The 18,351-nt window shown below is 47.6% G+C and overlaps 1 protein-coding gene across 1 annotated transcript in view; it reads left to right on the top strand.

Moving 5' to 3' along the window:
• SPOCK2 (SPARC (osteonectin), cwcv and kazal like domains proteoglycan 2) overlaps window positions 1-18,029 on the top strand; it is a 49,740-nt gene extending 31,711 nt beyond the window's left edge. The window contains exons 4-11 of the mRNA XM_074999497.1: window positions 829-943; window positions 4,308-4,422; window positions 5,468-5,582; window positions 6,839-6,958; window positions 12,251-12,469; window positions 13,493-13,555; window positions 14,151-14,288; window positions 15,384-18,029. Of these exons, the coding sequence (XP_074855598.1) occupies window positions 829-943; window positions 4,308-4,422; window positions 5,468-5,582; window positions 6,839-6,958; window positions 12,251-12,469; window positions 13,493-13,555; window positions 14,151-14,288; window positions 15,384-15,520 (1,022 nt within the window). The 3' untranslated portion in view covers window positions 15,521-18,029. The remainder of the gene's footprint in view (window positions 1-828; window positions 944-4,307; window positions 4,423-5,467; window positions 5,583-6,838; window positions 6,959-12,250; window positions 12,470-13,492; window positions 13,556-14,150; window positions 14,289-15,383) is intronic.
• Window positions 18,030-18,351: the final 322 nt, after the last annotated feature.

Genomic DNA, 18,351 nt, shown 5'->3' with positions numbered 1-18,351 from the left:
TGACATGATCTCTCTGTGTTGTTAGCTCTACATAGCACCTAACTGTTGCCTCATAGTATCAAAACAAAAAAGCAGTAAAGTAGCACTTTAAAGACTAACAAAATAATTTATTAGTTGATGAGCTTTCGTGGGACAGGCCCACTTCTTCAGACCATAGCCATGCCAGAATAAAGTGCTACTTTACTGCTTTTTTGTTTTGATAGTATATAGACTAGCACAGCTTTCTCTCTGTTACTATTACCTCATAGTAGTTATGGTACAAATACAGAACGGAGTCCCTTCCTTCTGCAATGAATTTTCAATCCAAGTACAAGACACAAAAGAACAGATGAATACAAACAGGCAGATCGGGGAGTACAAGAAAACAATGAGACAGTATTGGTGAGCATGATAGGCAAAAGTCTAAGAACAGCTGCCTAATTATTGCCAAGGTTTGTGTAGTCCCAGCTAACAAGAATTTTAAAGATGCATTTGAAGGAGGATGTGAGGAAGAGCAAAATGACTGAAAATCATTTGGAGAGTCTGCAATAGAGCCAGCTTTAAAACTTGGATGTTCATCACTCCCAATCCTGTACTCAGACCACTTGACAATGCTTTTCATAAACATCAGTACATGTTGTACTTCCATAATCCAATGTTGCCGGAGTTGCCCTTTTGGAAAAGGAATGCAGGACAGCTCTTTGCTTTAGAATGTTCTGGGGAAACAGACTTTTTGCAGACACCCATAACAGCTGTTTAAAACAAAATCCTGTTTAGACCTGGTGGAAAATTTACAAATTTTGATTTTGCTACAAAATGTTTCATTGAAATTTCTTTTTCTGTCTTCAGCTCTGGACACGACCAAGGACCCCTGCCAGAAAGTGAAATGTAGCCGGCACAAAGTGTGCATTGCCCAGGGCTACCAGAGGGCTATGTGTATTAGCCGCAAGAAGTTAGAGCACAGGTAAGAGGGAGTCTCAGCTCTGTGCAAGGTTTCGGAAATGGGATTGTCTCTCTTACAGTTTATTGCACTGGGGAAGATGGAGACATTCTTTCCTCTTCCTCCCCAGTCTCTTTTTAATACATAGCATCTCTTCTGATGGCCATTGCTGGAAGCAATGTCTGCATATAGAGCCAATGACATGCCCTGGGAAACCAGTGATGTGTGAACAGTCTCATTTGGCAAACAGTGCTACAGAAGAGAAGGCATAGGTCAGACACAGAGATGCACTCAAGTGATCCGTTTTGGCAGGAGCAGACTTGGTCAGATGCTGCATTGGTATTAGTTCATCAATTTGAAATCAGTTCTTGAGTTCATTGCTCTTTATAATAAGCTTCTTGACTCTGATGGGAGAATTTTTTTCTTGTTTCCCAATTCTTACCAATGTTGCTTATTTTCTTTTGACAGCGGTTGGGAATGCTTTTTGTTTCGTTTGCTTTGTGAGAAAACAGGTTTGAGGCTTTTTAAAAAAAAAAAACAAAACAAAACAAAACAGCCCTAAGCTTATAACAAAGATACTTTGCAAACAGACGATGAGGGAAAGAGAGAAAAGTTTGGCTAAGTTGACCGTGGCAGTGTTTTTTAACAGTGCTAAATAACAGCCTGGAGCTCTGGGCCCCGTTGAAATTCTGGGCTCTGGTGCAGGGCCTCCCACCCACCCCCTAGTTCCCTCCATATAAGTGGGGCTGCCTGTATCCCAGACCCTCACACATAGAACAGTGCAGCCCTTCAGTGCTTACCAAAACCTTGGAGTGGCCCCTCATCAAAAATTATTACCCACCCCTGGCTTACACTCTGTGAGCTTGGTGTGATTTTGCTCTACTCACCTAACCAATGCCTATAATTTACACTGTTATATATGTCTGTACGGGGGCTGTGCTGTGCCTGTACTTTGCAGGCAGTGTAGAGATAGCTCTAGGAAAATACTGGCATGTTTGTTCTATGTCTGGAAAATCCCCGAAGCCTGCAAAGCACATGAAGTGGAACAGAATCTGTCTCCTCTAAGCTTAATAGGAAACAAAACATCGTTGAGCCTTGCTTGGAATAATGCTTTAGCCATAGGCTGACAAGCCGAGAGCAAAAGAGAGTCCCAGAGTCACAGGCACTGTTGTATTAATTGATATTGCACGTACAGGCCTAAAAGTGTTAGTGCAACCCAGTAGCAGTCTAGCATTAAACAGTTTTAAATTAGGTTTGGGGTTTGGTACACAAAACCTTGGTCTGATTGGTTCCATGGCAAACAATCCATCCAAAATTCTGTTAGCTTTTGTACAGACACACCGAAAAGGAGAAACAGTTAAAGCATTTGGAATGTAAACTATTAATTTAGGCTGTCATTTTAGCAACATTCCTTGTTCCCTTTTTTGGTAGCTGAGGAGAATTTTTTAGAAGGAAAAAACTCTTGTTTGACAGTCTTTGATATGGTATTAGAGATGGTAAGAACTCCTTTTTGGGGAAAAAAGACGACGTTAGTGAATGCAGTTTGCAGCTGTTGTTTCTCTTATGATTACCATCTGATCCCATGTCCTAGAACAGGGGTGAGCAAACTTTTTACGTTGGGCCCCACTTTTTGTCTCTGCAATTGGCAGTGCCCCACAACTTGTTTAATGTAATTCAAACTGATGGAAATTTTGGTTATGTTCATATGAAAACAAACAAACAAAACCTTTCAGCACGTGTAAGAAAATCAATATGTAGAATGTAAACACTTTATAAATGCGAATACACGTACATACAATATAACACATTTCAACATTTTTTAATGAGAGGCTCAGCCTGAGATCTAGCAGCCGATCATGTTGTGCCTCCTTTAGGAAATTTCATGCCTCCTCAGGACCCTCCCCCCACTTTGCTCGCCCAGTCCTAGAAGACGAGCCAAACATAGACACAAAAGGAGAGAAAAGAATAGCGCGGAGAGAAAACGCCTTTTCTGTGACTTTTGTTGATTCTTGCTTGCAACTTTGCTGCTGCAGAAGCACAGGCATAGTACATGGTCTTATCAACCACTCAGACCTGGCAAATTCGTATCAGCGTTGGGTTCTTCAGGGCATTACATTTAGCTGCCTCTTTCTGGTCAGAGGCTAACAGCAGTGTTGAAGATGTTCTGCCTTGGCCATCTAAGACAGATTCTGACAGTGAAGAAAAAAGGAGAGGAAAATATAAGGTGGAAAGAAAAGGGGACACAGATAAGTTGGGGATGACAAAGTATCACATGCCAGCTGTTGAATGGAGCTTAGCTGAAGCCAGTGGAAGTGTTGACGTCATCTGGTTCTCTCCTTCTGCCCTGGTCTGGTCAGGACAATTTGGGTGATTTGGATGAAGAAGGTCTGGGGTCTCAGTAAACAGTGGGTCTGGAGCCATGATGCTAAAATTCCTTCCTTCCCATCCTCTCTTCTTTGAGCCATCCAGCAGCATGGTAGCCAGGGTGACCTCCACAAAGTCTGAGGACTCCAAGCAGGGAGTGGTGGGTGGTATCACCCATCCTTATTATTTGTCTCCCAACAGGCCTAATTTGGAGCCCAAATTTAGTGCGCTGATTTGCAGTTTTCTACTCGCCTTAACCCAGCCTTTGGGTGGCATGACTAATACGCTTCATGCTTACACTAATGCAGCCTTTCCCTCTCCTGCTTTAATCTTTTCGTAAAAAGTTTTCTATCGTTGATCGCTGTGACCACCTGGGAACTTTAGCTCGCTTTTTACAGTTGGACTTGCAACCGGTAAATTCGTGGGCTCTGTTACGCTAACAGCTTGCAGTGGCCAAAGCCCTGCCTCTCTCAGTACTTCAGAGCATTGGTTGTTCCAGTTCCAGCAGTCAGAACTGCGTCGATGGAACACTGATTGCCACCAGACCCCTCAGGCAGCCTGACCCTGTCTGAGCCCATTATCACTGTAGGTGTCTCCCGTTTGTTTTTCTGTGGCCTTTGGTCATTTTCTTGTTCTCTTGGGAGAACCACCTCCCACCTGCCTTCCCTCCAAGTCTTGAGACCCAGGCAAGACAATCAACTACAGTATCACTTGGACTTTGGCTCGAAATCTGTTGCTCCAAAGATCACTTCCATCCTGCCTCACGCAGGGGCCTCCACCTTCCCCACCGCCCGTGGCTCCCCAGTTCGACAGACCAGCGAACAGCTGTCTGCAGGTCTGAGAAGTGAAGATGGTTTACTGCCAAATGATAAGGGTTCTGGATTTCTTTGGGGAACCAAAGAGCAGAAGCCTGGAGCAAGTTCCGTTGGGAAGTGGGGAGGTATGGGTGACCCTACCTAGCACCTACCCATCTCTCTCTCTCTCTCTCTCTCTCTCTCTCCCATTGCCCCCACCCCGTGGATAGAATCAAGCAGCCTGCCCCGAAGCACCAGGGAAGCAAAGAAACCTTTTGCAAACCATGTCACATGACCCAGCTCGCCTCTGTCTGCGGCTCTGATGGACACACTTACAGCTCTGTGGTGAGTGGGGCTGAAATGGCGCGTGTATAGATAGGAGGGTGGGTGTCAAAGGAGCCGCTGGGCTTCAGGGCTTCCCATGAAGAGTCAGCTAGTGCAGCTCAGGTCTGCATGGGCGCTCACAGCCGAACTGCCACCAGTCCCTAGCCACACTCTGTGGGCGTGGTGCAGAGGTGCAGGAATGACTGAGCGGGTTGGCCCAGTTGTCCGGGAGGGGTGATGTGAGCGCGTGCTGGTGACCTGGCATCACCATCTTGGATTCCGCATGGTGGTGTGGTGGCAGCATTTGCAGCAGTTAGACCAAAGCTTTGCAGGGCAGCATGGCTCGGGAGTGACTCAGCTCACTTGGGAAAACCCTGTGTGCTGTGCTACCCTTGGTTTGTTGCCTGGCAACTAGCAGATGGGAATCTGTATCAGCTAAGCCTTTATCCTCAGCCTTCAGAGCTGTCGGAAGCAACTCCGCGCTTCCCCCCGGGAGTACAATGTGGGTATAGTCTCCTCCTCTGTGCCCTGGCTGAACAGGGCTGCAAGAGACTGGGTGCCAAGAGCCTGTTTGTTAGAAAGGGGAGGAAGTAACCTCAGGAGCGGTTGGTGGGAATGATCTGGTCCATATGGTTCTGTATAGACAACAGTGGTGACTGAGTAGAAGGTGGTCCCTGCAGACGCCTCTTCTGCTGGGCCTTGCGGTTGCTTAAGAAGATCACACACAAGCAGTAGCAGGATCGGGGCAATGGACTGACCTGTGAATGGGCCTGGTTGTTGGGAAGGAGTCCTGAGGAGCGCGGAAACATGAAACCCAGAGAGGCACACTTTTAGCAGGTGCCTTCTTGGTTATGCGTATTCTGGAGGCAGTGGGCCAGCCGCCTGCTCTCACACCTTTAGCCCAGTGGGGCTGTGCTCTTAGCGGGGGTCATGCTTCTTATCCAGAAGGTTGACTGGGGTTTCCGTTTCCATCCAAGAATCAAAGGGGAGGTGGGTGGTGTGACCTGCCGAGTGCTCAGAGCAGGACTGCACTTACTCCACTGCCTCTTCCTGCTCCTTCTTGCAGTGTAAACTGGAGCAGCAAGCCTGCCTGAGCAGCAAGCAGCTGGCAGTGAAGTGTGAGGGCCAGTGCCCCTGCCCAACTGAGCATGGCCCCACCTCAAGCACAGATGTCAAACAAGGTAAGAGCCAGGCTGCTGCCTGGTTCGTTTTATTTCTGTGGGATATGAAATAAATGAGCCGAGTGTATAGCCTGTGATGAGGATGGGAGGACACAAAGAATAATGCTGCAGGTGCCAGCCCAGCCGGCCTTTGGCTTGGGGGGTACGTCAGTGAGAGAGTTCCTTGCCTCCCTCTCCCAAACAAAATACATGAGCACAACTGTCTCCAGCTGCAGAAGTGGAGTCTAGCATCTGCTAGAGTCAGCGGCAACATGTGGAAAGTTTTCTAGGGACAGTCCTGGAAAGCAGAAGGCAGTTCAAGAGCCACTGAGACCCTTGGTCAGAGGCCTTTGTGCACCAGCCTACGTCTACCTGTCAGATTCTTGGACACCAAATAAATAATCAGTAGTGGGAAGAGAGAAGAAGGCAAGTGGAGGGTCAGCTCCAAAGAAAGGCAAACGCTTTGAGTGCAGTGGGAGCTGCATTGGCTCTAAAGGCAGAGCCTGTAGCATGGGGAGGGAGAGTAGCAGAGACAGAAGAGAAAGCCAGAAGTGAAGGCACAAAAGAGGGTGAAGGAGAAAAGAATGGCCATCAAAGGGCTAGCAAGAGAGAATGAGAGAGGGAGAAAGATGACTGCATCTGTCTCGGTATGGGCAAGAGTGCAGCGAGATGGCCGATGTTACGACGATATGGCACCAGACACTCCCAGGTGGCATCCCCTTTCCTGTTTGGAAGAGACGCCTGCTGGGGGTCTGCCTCAGAAAGCCAGGAGGCTGGAGAAGCCAAGTTGTGAGCAGCCCCAGTAGAGATGGAGTTCATTCATTAACTCTGCTTCAGAGTGAGCTTTTGTGTGGCCTAATGTCCAGGCACAGCAAAGACCAGAGAGGAGAGAAGAAGAAGTGGAGACAAGTCATTCCAGGGCAGGCTGAGAGCCCAGCCCCAAAACCTGGGAAAGGGGTGAGAGGTGGTGCTGTGGAGACTGGGAAAGTGCTGGTTGTAGAGGGGGTCACTACCGAGAGGTGTGCATTGAGGGTGTGTTTTGGGACTGTCTCCCCATTTTTCTGCTTTTATTCTCTCCACCTTTGAGACTATGACAACGGGCCTCTCTCACCCCCTCTAGAAATGGTGGGTACGTCAGCTTCTGTGCTCCTGACAGCACATTTGTGCCCCGGGCTCAGTAACTACCCCAGCTATCCAATCCAGGCATCACGTCCGCCCTCCCAGCCCTCGGTGGCAGTTGTGATGCTTGTGTAATAGCTTTGCCATTTAATTTCCAGATACTTGTACCGGGCAGGACTTGGCAGACCTGGGGGACCGTCTGCGGGATTGGTTCCAGCTCCTACATGAGAACTCCAAGCAGAACAGCTCTGGGAACCCAGGGGCCAATCCCGTGAATGGTAAGAAAACTGTGCACATGCAAAACCTCTCCTTGCCACTGGCTGCGATGAGCTGGGAAGAGTGGTCTGCAGACTGTGCTCAGGGCAGTCTGGTCTGGCGCGTGCCTTTCAGTTAGCTAACTACAGCATCCATTAGTTCCCTTCTTCCTAGGCCAGCTTTCTGTGGCACAGTGCAGCCCATGATTGGCGTGGGCTTGGATGTCTCACATCGGAACCTTTGCCCCTCGTAGTTCACCCAGACACCAGCTTCTCTTCCAGCTGCTGTTACTAGTTTAATGGTGACACAGACATACCTTTTAATTTCTCCTATCTCAGAAACAACACAGTAGAAAAAGGGAGGTCCAGAGAAAGGCCATATAAATAATTACTTTCCTCCCCATAAGGGGGATGTACATAGACTGGAATAATTTCCTTTCGAGAAGACAAAGAAAGAGGTGGTTGAAGGCGGTGTATAATAAACAGCAATATGGTATAAAGAAGGCAAATCAGATGCTCCTATTTATTCAAGTGTTTAGCTATGCATGTGACCCCCACTTGCTGCACTACCTGAGCTCCACAGTCTATAATGTATTACTCCTCACAACCTCTCTATGAGGTAGGTGACTGCTTGTGACCCTGTTTTACGCAGGCACAGAAAGGCTAAATGACTTCTCCGTGGTCACACAGGAAACCTGTGGCAGAACTGGGCTGTCCCACACTCCAACAAGACCAGGGGCAGGCAATAATTTTTGAGGGGGTGGGGAAAGGTTAGCCGGAATTGTGCCTTTTTTAGCTCCCTGGAGAGCATCCCAACTTTTTTAAAAATAACAGGCTAATTATCCGGTATGTTGCAAAGCAGGGACTTGAATTTTAAAGAGACGGCTCCTTAAGTAGCAGGGCAATGTGGGGGAAGAGGGGCAGAGCCAGGCTGCCTGGCTGCTGTGTACTCTGCTAACACTGCCTGAGAAAGACAAAGGAGGCTGTGGCTGTGTCACAGATAGTTCCCCCACCCCACCCCACCCCACTTCTGGTAGGTAATAGGATTGGGATAGAGAAGGCAGGGCCCTATGGCAGAGAACTTGGGGTAGCCACTTAGGAGCAAGGGGGAACAGCTGCTAGGGGGTTGCACTCAGCTTGGTAGCCCGCAGGCAACACAAACAGGCAAGTCTCTGGAATACAGTGCAGCTAGGCCCAGGCCAGGGGTTAGATGGGGGCTCATGGGGTTTGGAGGAGTCCCATGAAGAGTAGGAGATAGGGGTCAGGAGGGAGCAGAGATAGGAAGACAGGGGGCTAGGAATGTGGAGGGGATAGCTCAGTGGTTTGAGCACTGGCCTACTAAAGCCAGGGTTGTGAGCTCAATCCTTGAGGGGACCATTTAGGAATCTGGGGAAAATAAATTTAATAAAAAAGGATGGTGCTTAGTCCTGCTAAGAGGGCAGGGGACTGGACTCAATGACCTCCTGAGGTCCCTTCCAGCTCTATGAGGTATGTACCTCCATTTATTATTTTTATTACTGTAAGTAGGGTGGGATGAGGACAGAATTTGGAAGGAAAAACTTCACAGAATACATAGGTGCTGCAGGAAACGAGGCGGTATCCCTCCCCTCCTTTGAGTCAGTGCAGGACCAATGTTTTAGCAAGGAGCTAGCTGGGCTTTGGCTTTGAACTCTTTAGCATGGAGCTAGCTGGACTGTGTTGCTGTTTTTAAGATCTCAAAACCGGCTGCTCAGCATGTGTGGTTGTTAAAAATCCTTTTTGTAAGAATAGGCATGTCAGCCCAGGAGTCCCAGTCGGATTTCAGCCTGGATAATTTCATTCTTACTACCTGAACTTCCTTGGGAGTTTCAGTGGGAAACTGAAATCCTAGGCTGAACTGTTGTATAGTAGAGCTGCCGCATCTTGGCAGCAAATGAAATGATATTTATTAATCTCATGTGACAATGCTCTGTTGAAATATCTTCGTACTGTACCCCATGGTTCCAGTGGTGGATGGTGATCAGGCCATTTTAGCTGATGGCTTTTGGTGCTTTGAAGTAATTCATACCACATGTGCTATTTTTAACTTGCTGCACCTTGCTTGGTTTGAGACCACTTCAGCAGTAAGTTATGGCCAGTCTGAGTGAGGACCTGCTGTGCAGGTAACAAGTTTTTAATGTATGCAGAAGTTTTCTGAGCGGCTGAAAGTGTCTGCTGTGTAACTTTTAGGATTGAATGAAGGTCAACCATGCAGAAACCTGGCTGGCTGGGATTGTAGCCATTATTGTGTTAGATACACACTTGACTTACTTGACTTTAACCCTTGTTTTCCAAGTGGAGCATAGGTCATCTACAAGTCTCCTCTGCTTCACTCTGTCTTGAGACAAAACTTCTAGTTGACTCCAGGAATACCCCAGTTGTTGTCCTTCAGTCTCAGTAGATCTCCACCTTGTCCGAGGTTGTCGTCTTTTGTGTTTTCCATGTGAGAGTTTGATGGACTACGCTGGATGATGGTTTTCTGAGAGTGTGGCCTAGTCATCCCCACTTTCTTCTCTTCATTTGAACGTGAAGTGGTTCTTGTCCTGCTCTGTTCCAAAGCTCTTTATTTGTGACAAAGTCTTGCCATTTGATGCTAAAAAGGTACCTGAGGCATCTATTTATGTCTGTAGCTTGTGATTTGAAGACAAGAGTGCACTCTTCACATTTGTGTTGAAGATCCAGTTTTGTCTTCACAGATGGTATTTGTGAACTCCATATGGAACACAGAGTCTTGAATGCAGCTGTTGCTTTCCTTATCCTGGCAGTGATATCCTTGTTTGTTCTTCCATCTCGTCCCATAATACACCCCAAGTAGGTGAACTGCTCCACATCTTCCAGATCATCCCCTCCTAGTGTAATGGTGGTGTTGGACTGGTTGTACCTTATTGTTTTGGTCTTTCCCTTGCTAATGCTCAATCATCAAGGCAGTTTTGTCTAGCGTTGTAACCTTTTCTTCCATGCTTTCATGTCACTGTGAAAGGAGGGCAACATCAGCAAAATCAATGTTCTCTAGCTGTTTGAAAAGCGTCCACTGAATGCCCTATTGATGGTCATCTTTTGTCCTGCTCATAATCCAGTCTGTTGTGATCAAGAACAGGAAAGGTGACAACAGACACCCTTGTTGCACCCCTGAGAGTATGCAGAAGGATTCTATCAAGACACCGTTGTGAACATCTTGGCACGTTGAGGGTTTATATGTTGAACGGATCAGGTTCATAATTTTGGATGGGATGCCGCGGTGTTGCAGCAGTTTCCACAAAGTGTCTCTATCAACACTGCTGATGCTTTTCTGAAGTCTCTGAAGGTTACATACAGGGAGAGTTCCAATGAAGCAACTGTTCTATGATCACTGTGAGAGTTGCTATTTGGTCAGTACAAGATCTCTCACTTTGGAAGCCGGCATGTTCTTCCTTGAGGTCTCTCTCAAATTCTGTCTTCATCCTCTCCAAAACAATCCTCTTGAACACTTTTCCTGTATCAGGCATTAGGATGATGCCCCTCTAGTTGTTGCTTTGCTTCAGGTTGCCTTTCTTTGGAAGCTTGGTAAAGTAGCCATGTTTCCAGCCTTGTGGGATCTCCTCAGTGTCCCAAATAGATTATACATCATGTTTACTGATGTCTCACTACTGTCTTGATTGCTTCTGCTGGGATGTTGTCTGGGCCAGGTGCTTTTCCGCTTTTCAGATGGGCAATGGCTTTTCTGATTTCTTATTTTGTAGGTCTGTTGCTGTTTGCAGGTGGTAACTCCAGAGGTTCCATGTGGGCAGGGTGGTTCAGTAGCTCTTCAAAGTGTTCCTTCCATCTACTGAGCTGCTCATGTGGGCTCATTAGCACATGCCCCTCCTTATCCTGTACTGGCCAATCCACTGTACGCCATGACCCCACTAGCTTCCGAGTGATGTCATACAGCTCTTCCAAGTTTCTCTGCCCTGCAGCTTTTTCCACCTGTGCAAGGTTTTCCACAAAGTTCTTCTTGCCTCATTTTACAGCCCTTTTAACTTCTCTGTTGGCTTCTGAATACTGTCTCGGAGCTTCCGCCTTGGCTGCTCTTGTTTTGCTGTTGTTGACTGCTGCTTTTCTGTCCTTTCATCCCTTCACTTTTCTGAGTTTCGGCTGCAATAGATATGCACTGGTCAGGCAAAATAATGAGGGGGGTCTGCATGGTCCATCAGCTGTGCGAACTGCTGTGAGCACAAACAAGGCAAAGCAAGTGTTCCTGTTAAAGCTGAGTCCCTCCCTGTCCCTGAAGTAGCCCCTGAGGTTGGTCCCAAAGCACGTGTGAAGTGTGAAGTGAACTCAGTCAGGATGAATCTGGTTAGTTTAAATGTCAGTGAACAAAAAATGTCTGAGCAGATGCTGCCTGGGGGGAATTTGTTTGGTAAAAATCAGCCGTGAGAGCTGAGTCTGAGACAGACTCTGCACTGCCACCCCCGGCCCCACGAGCTTTCCTCACTCAGCTCTGACAGTCAGAGCCAGGAGTCACGTTTGTTTTCTCCAGCTGCCAGGAGGTCCACCCAGAAACAAACTGGCAGCTGCTTTGTACCCTGTGTGAATAAGGAAAGGGAAGCAGGGGCTGAAGAACGTTGCCCAGTGACTCCGGCAAACAATCCTCCTTGCGGTGTGGATCCTGCAGGGATTGCAGTGCACAGCAATGCAGGACTCACTGGGTAAAGTGCTTGGACTCTCCACTGCTTCAGTGCTGAGCTTTTATGTCCTGTGATCCTCCCTCCCTGCAGTTCTTTCCGACTTCCTTCACCCTGTATAAGTTTGTCCAGGGGCAGAGGCCCATTTCATCTGAATGTCACAGGTTCCTTAGGCCGTCTCAGCGTCATGGCCTCATGTCAGGGCATGTCACCAGCCTCAAAAGGAAGCACTGCTGCCAAAATTGAAAATACAAGGCACATAGCAGCCCATTTGCCCCAGTCACACCAGCACACCATTCACTCTGACACACAAAGGACACTGCCAGGGGAACTGTTCCGGGTGAGAAGTAGCAGAAGCACTTCAGCTGACAAACATAAATGAGTTTGCAGACCATCTAACAAGGAAACCCACTGTCCCAGGGTAATCCTGTTCTCACTTTTCCCCCCATTTTATTTTCTGTCCTGAAGCCCATGATTACACACACAGTTCAGCCCCTGAGTGCGAGCATTGTGAACATGCCACCCCGTCAGGAGGCACTGCCCTGAGAGTACCGGCGTGCACGGTGGGGGTGCGGGTGCCAGGGCTAAAGGCACTGTTGATTTGACACTCTGCTGTTCCCTCTCTTTCCCCTGCGCTCCCTTGGTTTGCTCACAGTGCTGGATAAAAGCCTGGTGGCCAGCTGCAAGGACTCCATTGGCTGGATGTTTTCCAAGCTGGACACAAACAATGACCTTTTCTTGGATCAGACAGAGCTCGCAGCTATCAACCTAGACAAGTATGAGATTTGCATCCGGCCTTTCTTCAACTCCTGTGACACCTATAAGGATGGACATGTCTCCACTGCTGAATGGTGCTTCTGCTTCTGGCGAGAAAGTGCGTCACCAGCAGGTTTTTCTTTAGAGTGCTGCTTTGTATGGGCTTCTCAGTCAGCAATTCCATATGCTAGCAAAGAGTCGGTACTCTCACAAAATGCCTGCCCTCGGCTGTAAAGCCCCAGCTGGTTTGGCTTGCTAAAGAAATCAGATTGTGGGAGCCCACTATTTCTGTGTCGCATTACAGCAGGTAAGGTCTGTTGGGGAGCCTCTGCTCTCAGGTCCCAGGACAAAAGTCTCTAGAGTAATTTCAAAAAAGGCTCCTACCTTTCTTACTCACTGCCTCTGACAGTTCACTGCAGCCAAGCTTTGGTCACCTTCCGGGCACGGTGTACACCCCGAGGGCAGTAAGGCGTGATTCCCAGGCAGTGAGGGCAGCCATTGTTCTACCCGCATTTGTTCTGACCACTTTCTAAAGTGCTTTCAAAAAGCAGTGAGGGGCTGTGGTTACATACGTGTGTGTATCACAGTAAAGGGCAGAATGAGCTTAGCAGATGGTCACCCCACCTGACATTTCCATTGAAAATAGTCTCAGAGGGGTAGCCGTGTTAGGCTGTAGCTTCTCAAATAACAAGCAGTCCTATGGCACCTTAGAGACACCACTGCCTCAGATGAAAGCTCACGGCCTAATACATTTGCTAGTCGTAAGGTGCTACCAGACTGCTTGTTGTTTCCACTGAAGTCCAACAGGAGAACAGCCCCACAGAAGAGTCACTGTTTCAGGCTGCGTCATTTTAACAGGGAGCAAGACAGGAAGGTAGCAGAAAATCTGTGTCCGAGGCTCTAGATTCCATTGGGTGAGGGATCCCTGATAGGCACAGAAAGAAAGGTGGGAGGAGTGGGGTTGGGTAAAGATAGAGATTGAGCAAACCTCGCTCTTCTGATCAATTGAAGGTGATCCTCTCCCCTGTTCACTACTAATTCCCTGCTCACTTCTGAAGGAGTCCCCCTCCCTGCATGGAAACAGGCAGGCATGCTGAGACAACCACTTAGCTCTAAGAGGTGTTTGCTTTGGGTATTACAGAGCCCCCCTGTCTCATGGAGCTGGAGAGGATCCAGATTCAAGAAGCAGCAAAAAAGAAACCTGGTGAGTCATGAGCTGTGTGAACGTCCCAGTAACGACTGCTGGGGTAGACTTCACTTCTCTTCTTCAGAGACGCATCTAGTCCTGGAACAGCTTTTGGCCTGTGGGCTCCATATTGCTAACAATTTTGGGTGAATTGTGGTTGGGAAGTTCTCTCACCCTTCACATTCCTTTGGAGCACAGTTGGAATCTGCTCTGCCCCTTTATTTCCCTGCAGTTTAGATCTGAGCGCCACAGGACACCTAGATGATGATATCTCTCACTGTGATGCACAATGCATTACTCTGAGTTAGTGCTGGCCTCATCTGAGACCTTGTTGCAGGATGTTTGCAGCTGTGAAATTCTTGCTTTGTGAGCTCTTCCCCCGAACTACTGATAAACGCATTCTGTGACCTGACCCACTGCGCAGTCTCCTAATATTCCACCTTCTACTAAGGCAGCATCCACTGGTTGCTGGATTTCTGAAACACTTGCTCAGTAACTTTCTAGGACAGCTGAGTCCATCTCTGGTTTCAAATGCAGCAGTAGCCATCACACTGTACGTCTTCTGGTCTCACACTAGGCCCAGTTTTGGAGAGTCCTGTAATTTTTCTCCCAGGTGTTTTCATTCCGAGCTGTGATGAGGATGGATACTACAGGAAGATGCAGTGTGACCAGAGCAGTGGGGAGTGCTGGTGTGTTGACCAGCTTGGCATGGAGCTGACAGGAACACGGATACATGGAAACCCAGACTGTGGTAAGGACATGAGGAGGAGAAAGGAAGAATTTATGTCTATCTGACTTGGAACGAATGTTGCGCTGCAGAGGAGCAGCTTTGACTGCTCTGTTGCTTCAAGGAATGGCAAGTGACTCTCACAGGAGCCACGTAACACAAGCACTCCTGCAAAGCCTGCCCCCAAAGGCTCACCAAAGCCTATGCCTGAATGCTAAGGACTCAGGAGAGTGCCAAGGCCCATTGGTGATCATGCAGCCTGATCTTCTGCTTAGCATGGTCCATAGGGCCTCCTCCACTAACTCCTGCATTGAGCCCAACAGGTGGGAGGTTAGGTCATAGCAGATGAAACAAAGACCTCATCCTAGTCCCTAATGGATGTTCATTTACACTGTAAAGCCAGTACCCAGCTTGGCCTGGTTTGCCCTGAGTGGAGGATGGCCCTTGAGGGGTGGCTGTCTATTACTTATGGGGAGAGAGGTATGCTGAAGAGCAGTGTCAAAGCCTGGGGCTGGGATTGAAGGACCACCACTGGGGAAGAACGGGATGCTTTATGAGAATGGGACAGGGCTGAGTTTTGCACTGTGGGCATCATCTGTGGGTAGGTCTGCATGGTAAACACTGGCAACTCTAGGAGGCATCCAAATTAGCTTTAATCTACCTACCTTGGGTCACGGAGCAGAGAGATCATGACCATACATGTTTCAGCACAGGTTGTATAAGCCAGTCCAGAACCCTGATAGTTACTCGTGGGGCTAGTCTGTGCTAAAGTGCGTGCTGCTCCCATGGCTTCCTTTGCTTTGTGACCCAGTTTAGCTACACGAAAGGTCGCTCAGGTACTTCTGCTTGAGCTGCATACCCCATGTCCTGGGTGGCTCTAGTCAGTGTTCTCTTGCCTTAGCCTTTGAGAGCACTACATTAAGGATCTTTCTCTGCAGGAACTAAAGAGAGGAAGAACATGGTTGGTGGTGCTACTATCATCTGAATCTTATACAAGGGGCTCTCTCCAAATGAGTTTCAAGGCAGCTAGCTCCCTCTCTAAGCCTACAGCAGAACAGGAGGTATGCTGGGGTCCCAATGGACGGATTTTCTCTAATTTGCACTCTCTTATTCTTGCAGATGATGTTGTTGGGTTCTCGGGGGATTTTGGGAGTGGCGTTGGATGGGAGGATGAGGAAGAGAAAGAGACCGAGGAAGCTGGAGAAGAGGCTGAAGAAGAGGAGGGCGAGGCAGATGATGGAGGCTACATATGGTAGAAGCAGAGAAGAGCACAGTGTGGTCAGGAGGCTGGCAGCAGGGCGTGAATACAAACTCAAAAGAGATAAGCAGCTTAATGAGATGATCAGGAAACACAGTTGAATGTAACTCACTATAGTAGAAAAGGTGTGTGTGTGTGTGTGTGTGCACGCGTGTGTGGATACTTGGAGTGCTATTTACAATGCCCCAGGGACACCCTGCATTCTCCCAGTATAGCAGAAAGCATCACTGTAGCAAAACAAGGGTAAAAAGCAGTTTGCAGTATTGGTTCAGGTTTTTGTTCCACTTTTAATTCTGTGTTGATGAGTCGTTCAGCCCACAATGTGCACCTGCTCCTACATGCCCAGACTCGTGGAGTTTCACAGCTATGATAACCACTGAGCAAAAACCCCACCAGGAATTAACACCCTAGTATACGCATTTGGCTGCTGAAGTTGTACATAGCATATACTTCAGAAAATGACAGGAGAGTTTCCCCAGTCTGCATTGCAGTGCATGCACTGCCATGGTTTGAATGACTGGCTGTACTAGTGTGCAATTCTTCATTTGAATAAAGTTTAGATGAAGACTTGTATTGCCGTAGTCCAAGTGCAGGGCTGTACCCAGTGTGGGAATGATGGAATTGTCCTTGTGCCAGTTTGAGAGTCCTGCTTTTTGGGGGGAATTAACCTATAAGGGTATTGCATGTTGCTGTTGAAAGCAGAGCTCTTGTGGTAGGCCAAAGACCATTTTGGCCCTTGTGGCTTGCTCAGCTACCTTAAAACTAAACCAGGCATTGAAGCTTTTTGCGAAACAGATTGGTCTTGAATTAATTCTGCATCTTCTAGTGGCACAGAAAAGGGAATCAGGCTCTTTGACTTGCAGACCATTTTACTCATGGGAGCAAAGTTTCAATCAATAATTGTAATAACCTTTTTGATCTTGTGTGAGGAAAAAACATCCCTGAGCATCTTGGTGCACAGCCATCAGTGGTGTTTGGAGAAAGTATGCCCTCATGGGAGGGACAAACCATGAACAAGTGGGATCAACTGGGCACATACCGTCCTATGAAAACCCAAAAGCTTGGCTGGAACTTAACTGAGACTGTTATTGCCCAAAAGCCATCACTAAATGATACCTATTAATGGGGCCAGGTGAAACATATTGGTAATGCCAGTCTATTTATTAGAGATTAGGAGAGGGGGAGAAGAGAGAGGAGGGTTCAATGACAGTGGGTGGTCACGTACCGTGTAGCTTTGTCGTGTCCAAAACATTGAAGACTTTTGTGTGAGGGAGGTGTGTGGCGGGCTTCAGAAAACACTTCCATTGTTTTACTCTTTGCAAAGCTGGGACCTGCTCAGACGGCTAGAACTGGCTAGAAGGCTGCCCATTAAGCATCTTGAAACCATTCTGTAATTCCAGCCGCAATTTCCAGTAGCCAGTGCCGTTAGCCAGTCTTAGAAAGCCTCCATGTAGCGGGAGATGAGATGAGTGACCAGTGGCAACATCGTACCAGTTCACTTCTTTCCCTGTTTGTGGGAATATTCTGCCATTTCACCCTGCCAGAGAAGGGGAAACAAAGTCTGAAAGGTCAGTTTGGCACTTTCCTTCCCCTACAGGAGACCAGGCATTTACTGAACATGAACAATGGCAGGTACCGGTGTTTTTGTGTTTTTCGTTATTGCTATCTCTGGAAGGCACCTATAGTTTCTTGTGTCGGTCAGGGGGTTAGGTTAGGCTGAGGTATTTTTGGTCACTTCTAAACTTTCTGTTAGTTGCTGCATGTTTAAGGAGCTCTGATGAGCTGGAAAAGCTTCTGCTTTAGATTTTAATACAAAAGAACCAGCTCCTTAAGGACAGTTATTTAAAGGTAGGAAGCGCATGTTTTAGTAGGGCATAGGAAGCAACATGCACGAGGCCCCAGTGCAGCTGAAGAGGAAGACAGACCTGAAAATGACTTTCCTTCAGTTAAAGGAAAGCCATCTCCCCTTTCCTGCAACAGCCGCCCAGTGTCTTTAGCACAGCTGTCAGGATCTCAAAGTGAGTGGCTGTCTTTTTGTTGTTGTTGTGTTGTTTTGTGGTGGAGATACTTACAGTGAGTGCGTACACACATGCGCACACGCAAACAAATACGGGATAGTATCCTGTTCCTATGAAGTCAATGGTGGTTATGCCAGTCACTTAACTGGAAGCTGGCTTGGACCAAAGCTACATTAGTTACAGTTTGGTGAAATGCCCCCTCCCCAACACTCAGATGCTAATACTGTATGTGCAGGCCTAGGGGCATCTGGGTGTGTGCCTTGGAAATCTGTGCATGTGGGCGCAGTGTAAACGTGTCCCCCATTGCAGAAAGGGAGAGAGCGGGTGTGAGTGTATGGTAAAATAGCAGCAGCCAGCTTTGCTAACGTTGAGCCTTCATGTGACATTAAGGCTGTGTCTACATTTGCATTCCTCTTTCGAAAGAGGTATGCCAATGAGGGAAATGCAAATGAGGTGCAGATTTGCCTATCTGGCACCTCATTTGCATATTCTCAGTTCAAAAGAGCTTCTTTCGAAAGAGGAAAACCAGTTTAGACACTGCTCTTTTGAAAGTAAACCCCATCTTTGAAAGAATCCTTTTTCCCTTTTTTTATGGGAAGGAGGATTCTTTCGAAGATGGGGTTTACTTTCAAAAGAGCAGTGTCTACACTGGTTTTCTTCTTTTGAAAGAAGCTCTTTTGAAATAAGAATATGCAAATGAGGTGCCAGATAGGCAAATCTGCACCTCATTTGCATTTTCAATTTCCTTCATTTGCATACCTCTTTCGAAAGAGGAATGCAAGTGTAGACACAGCCTAAGTATAAAAGGCTG

Source organism: Carettochelys insculpta, chromosome 7, assembly GCF_033958435.1.
Source record: "Carettochelys insculpta isolate YL-2023 chromosome 7, ASM3395843v1, whole genome shotgun sequence".
Classification (NCBI taxonomy): domain Eukaryota; kingdom Metazoa; phylum Chordata; order Testudines; family Carettochelyidae; genus Carettochelys; species Carettochelys insculpta.
This window is presented reverse-complemented; position numbering and strand designations above follow the sequence as displayed.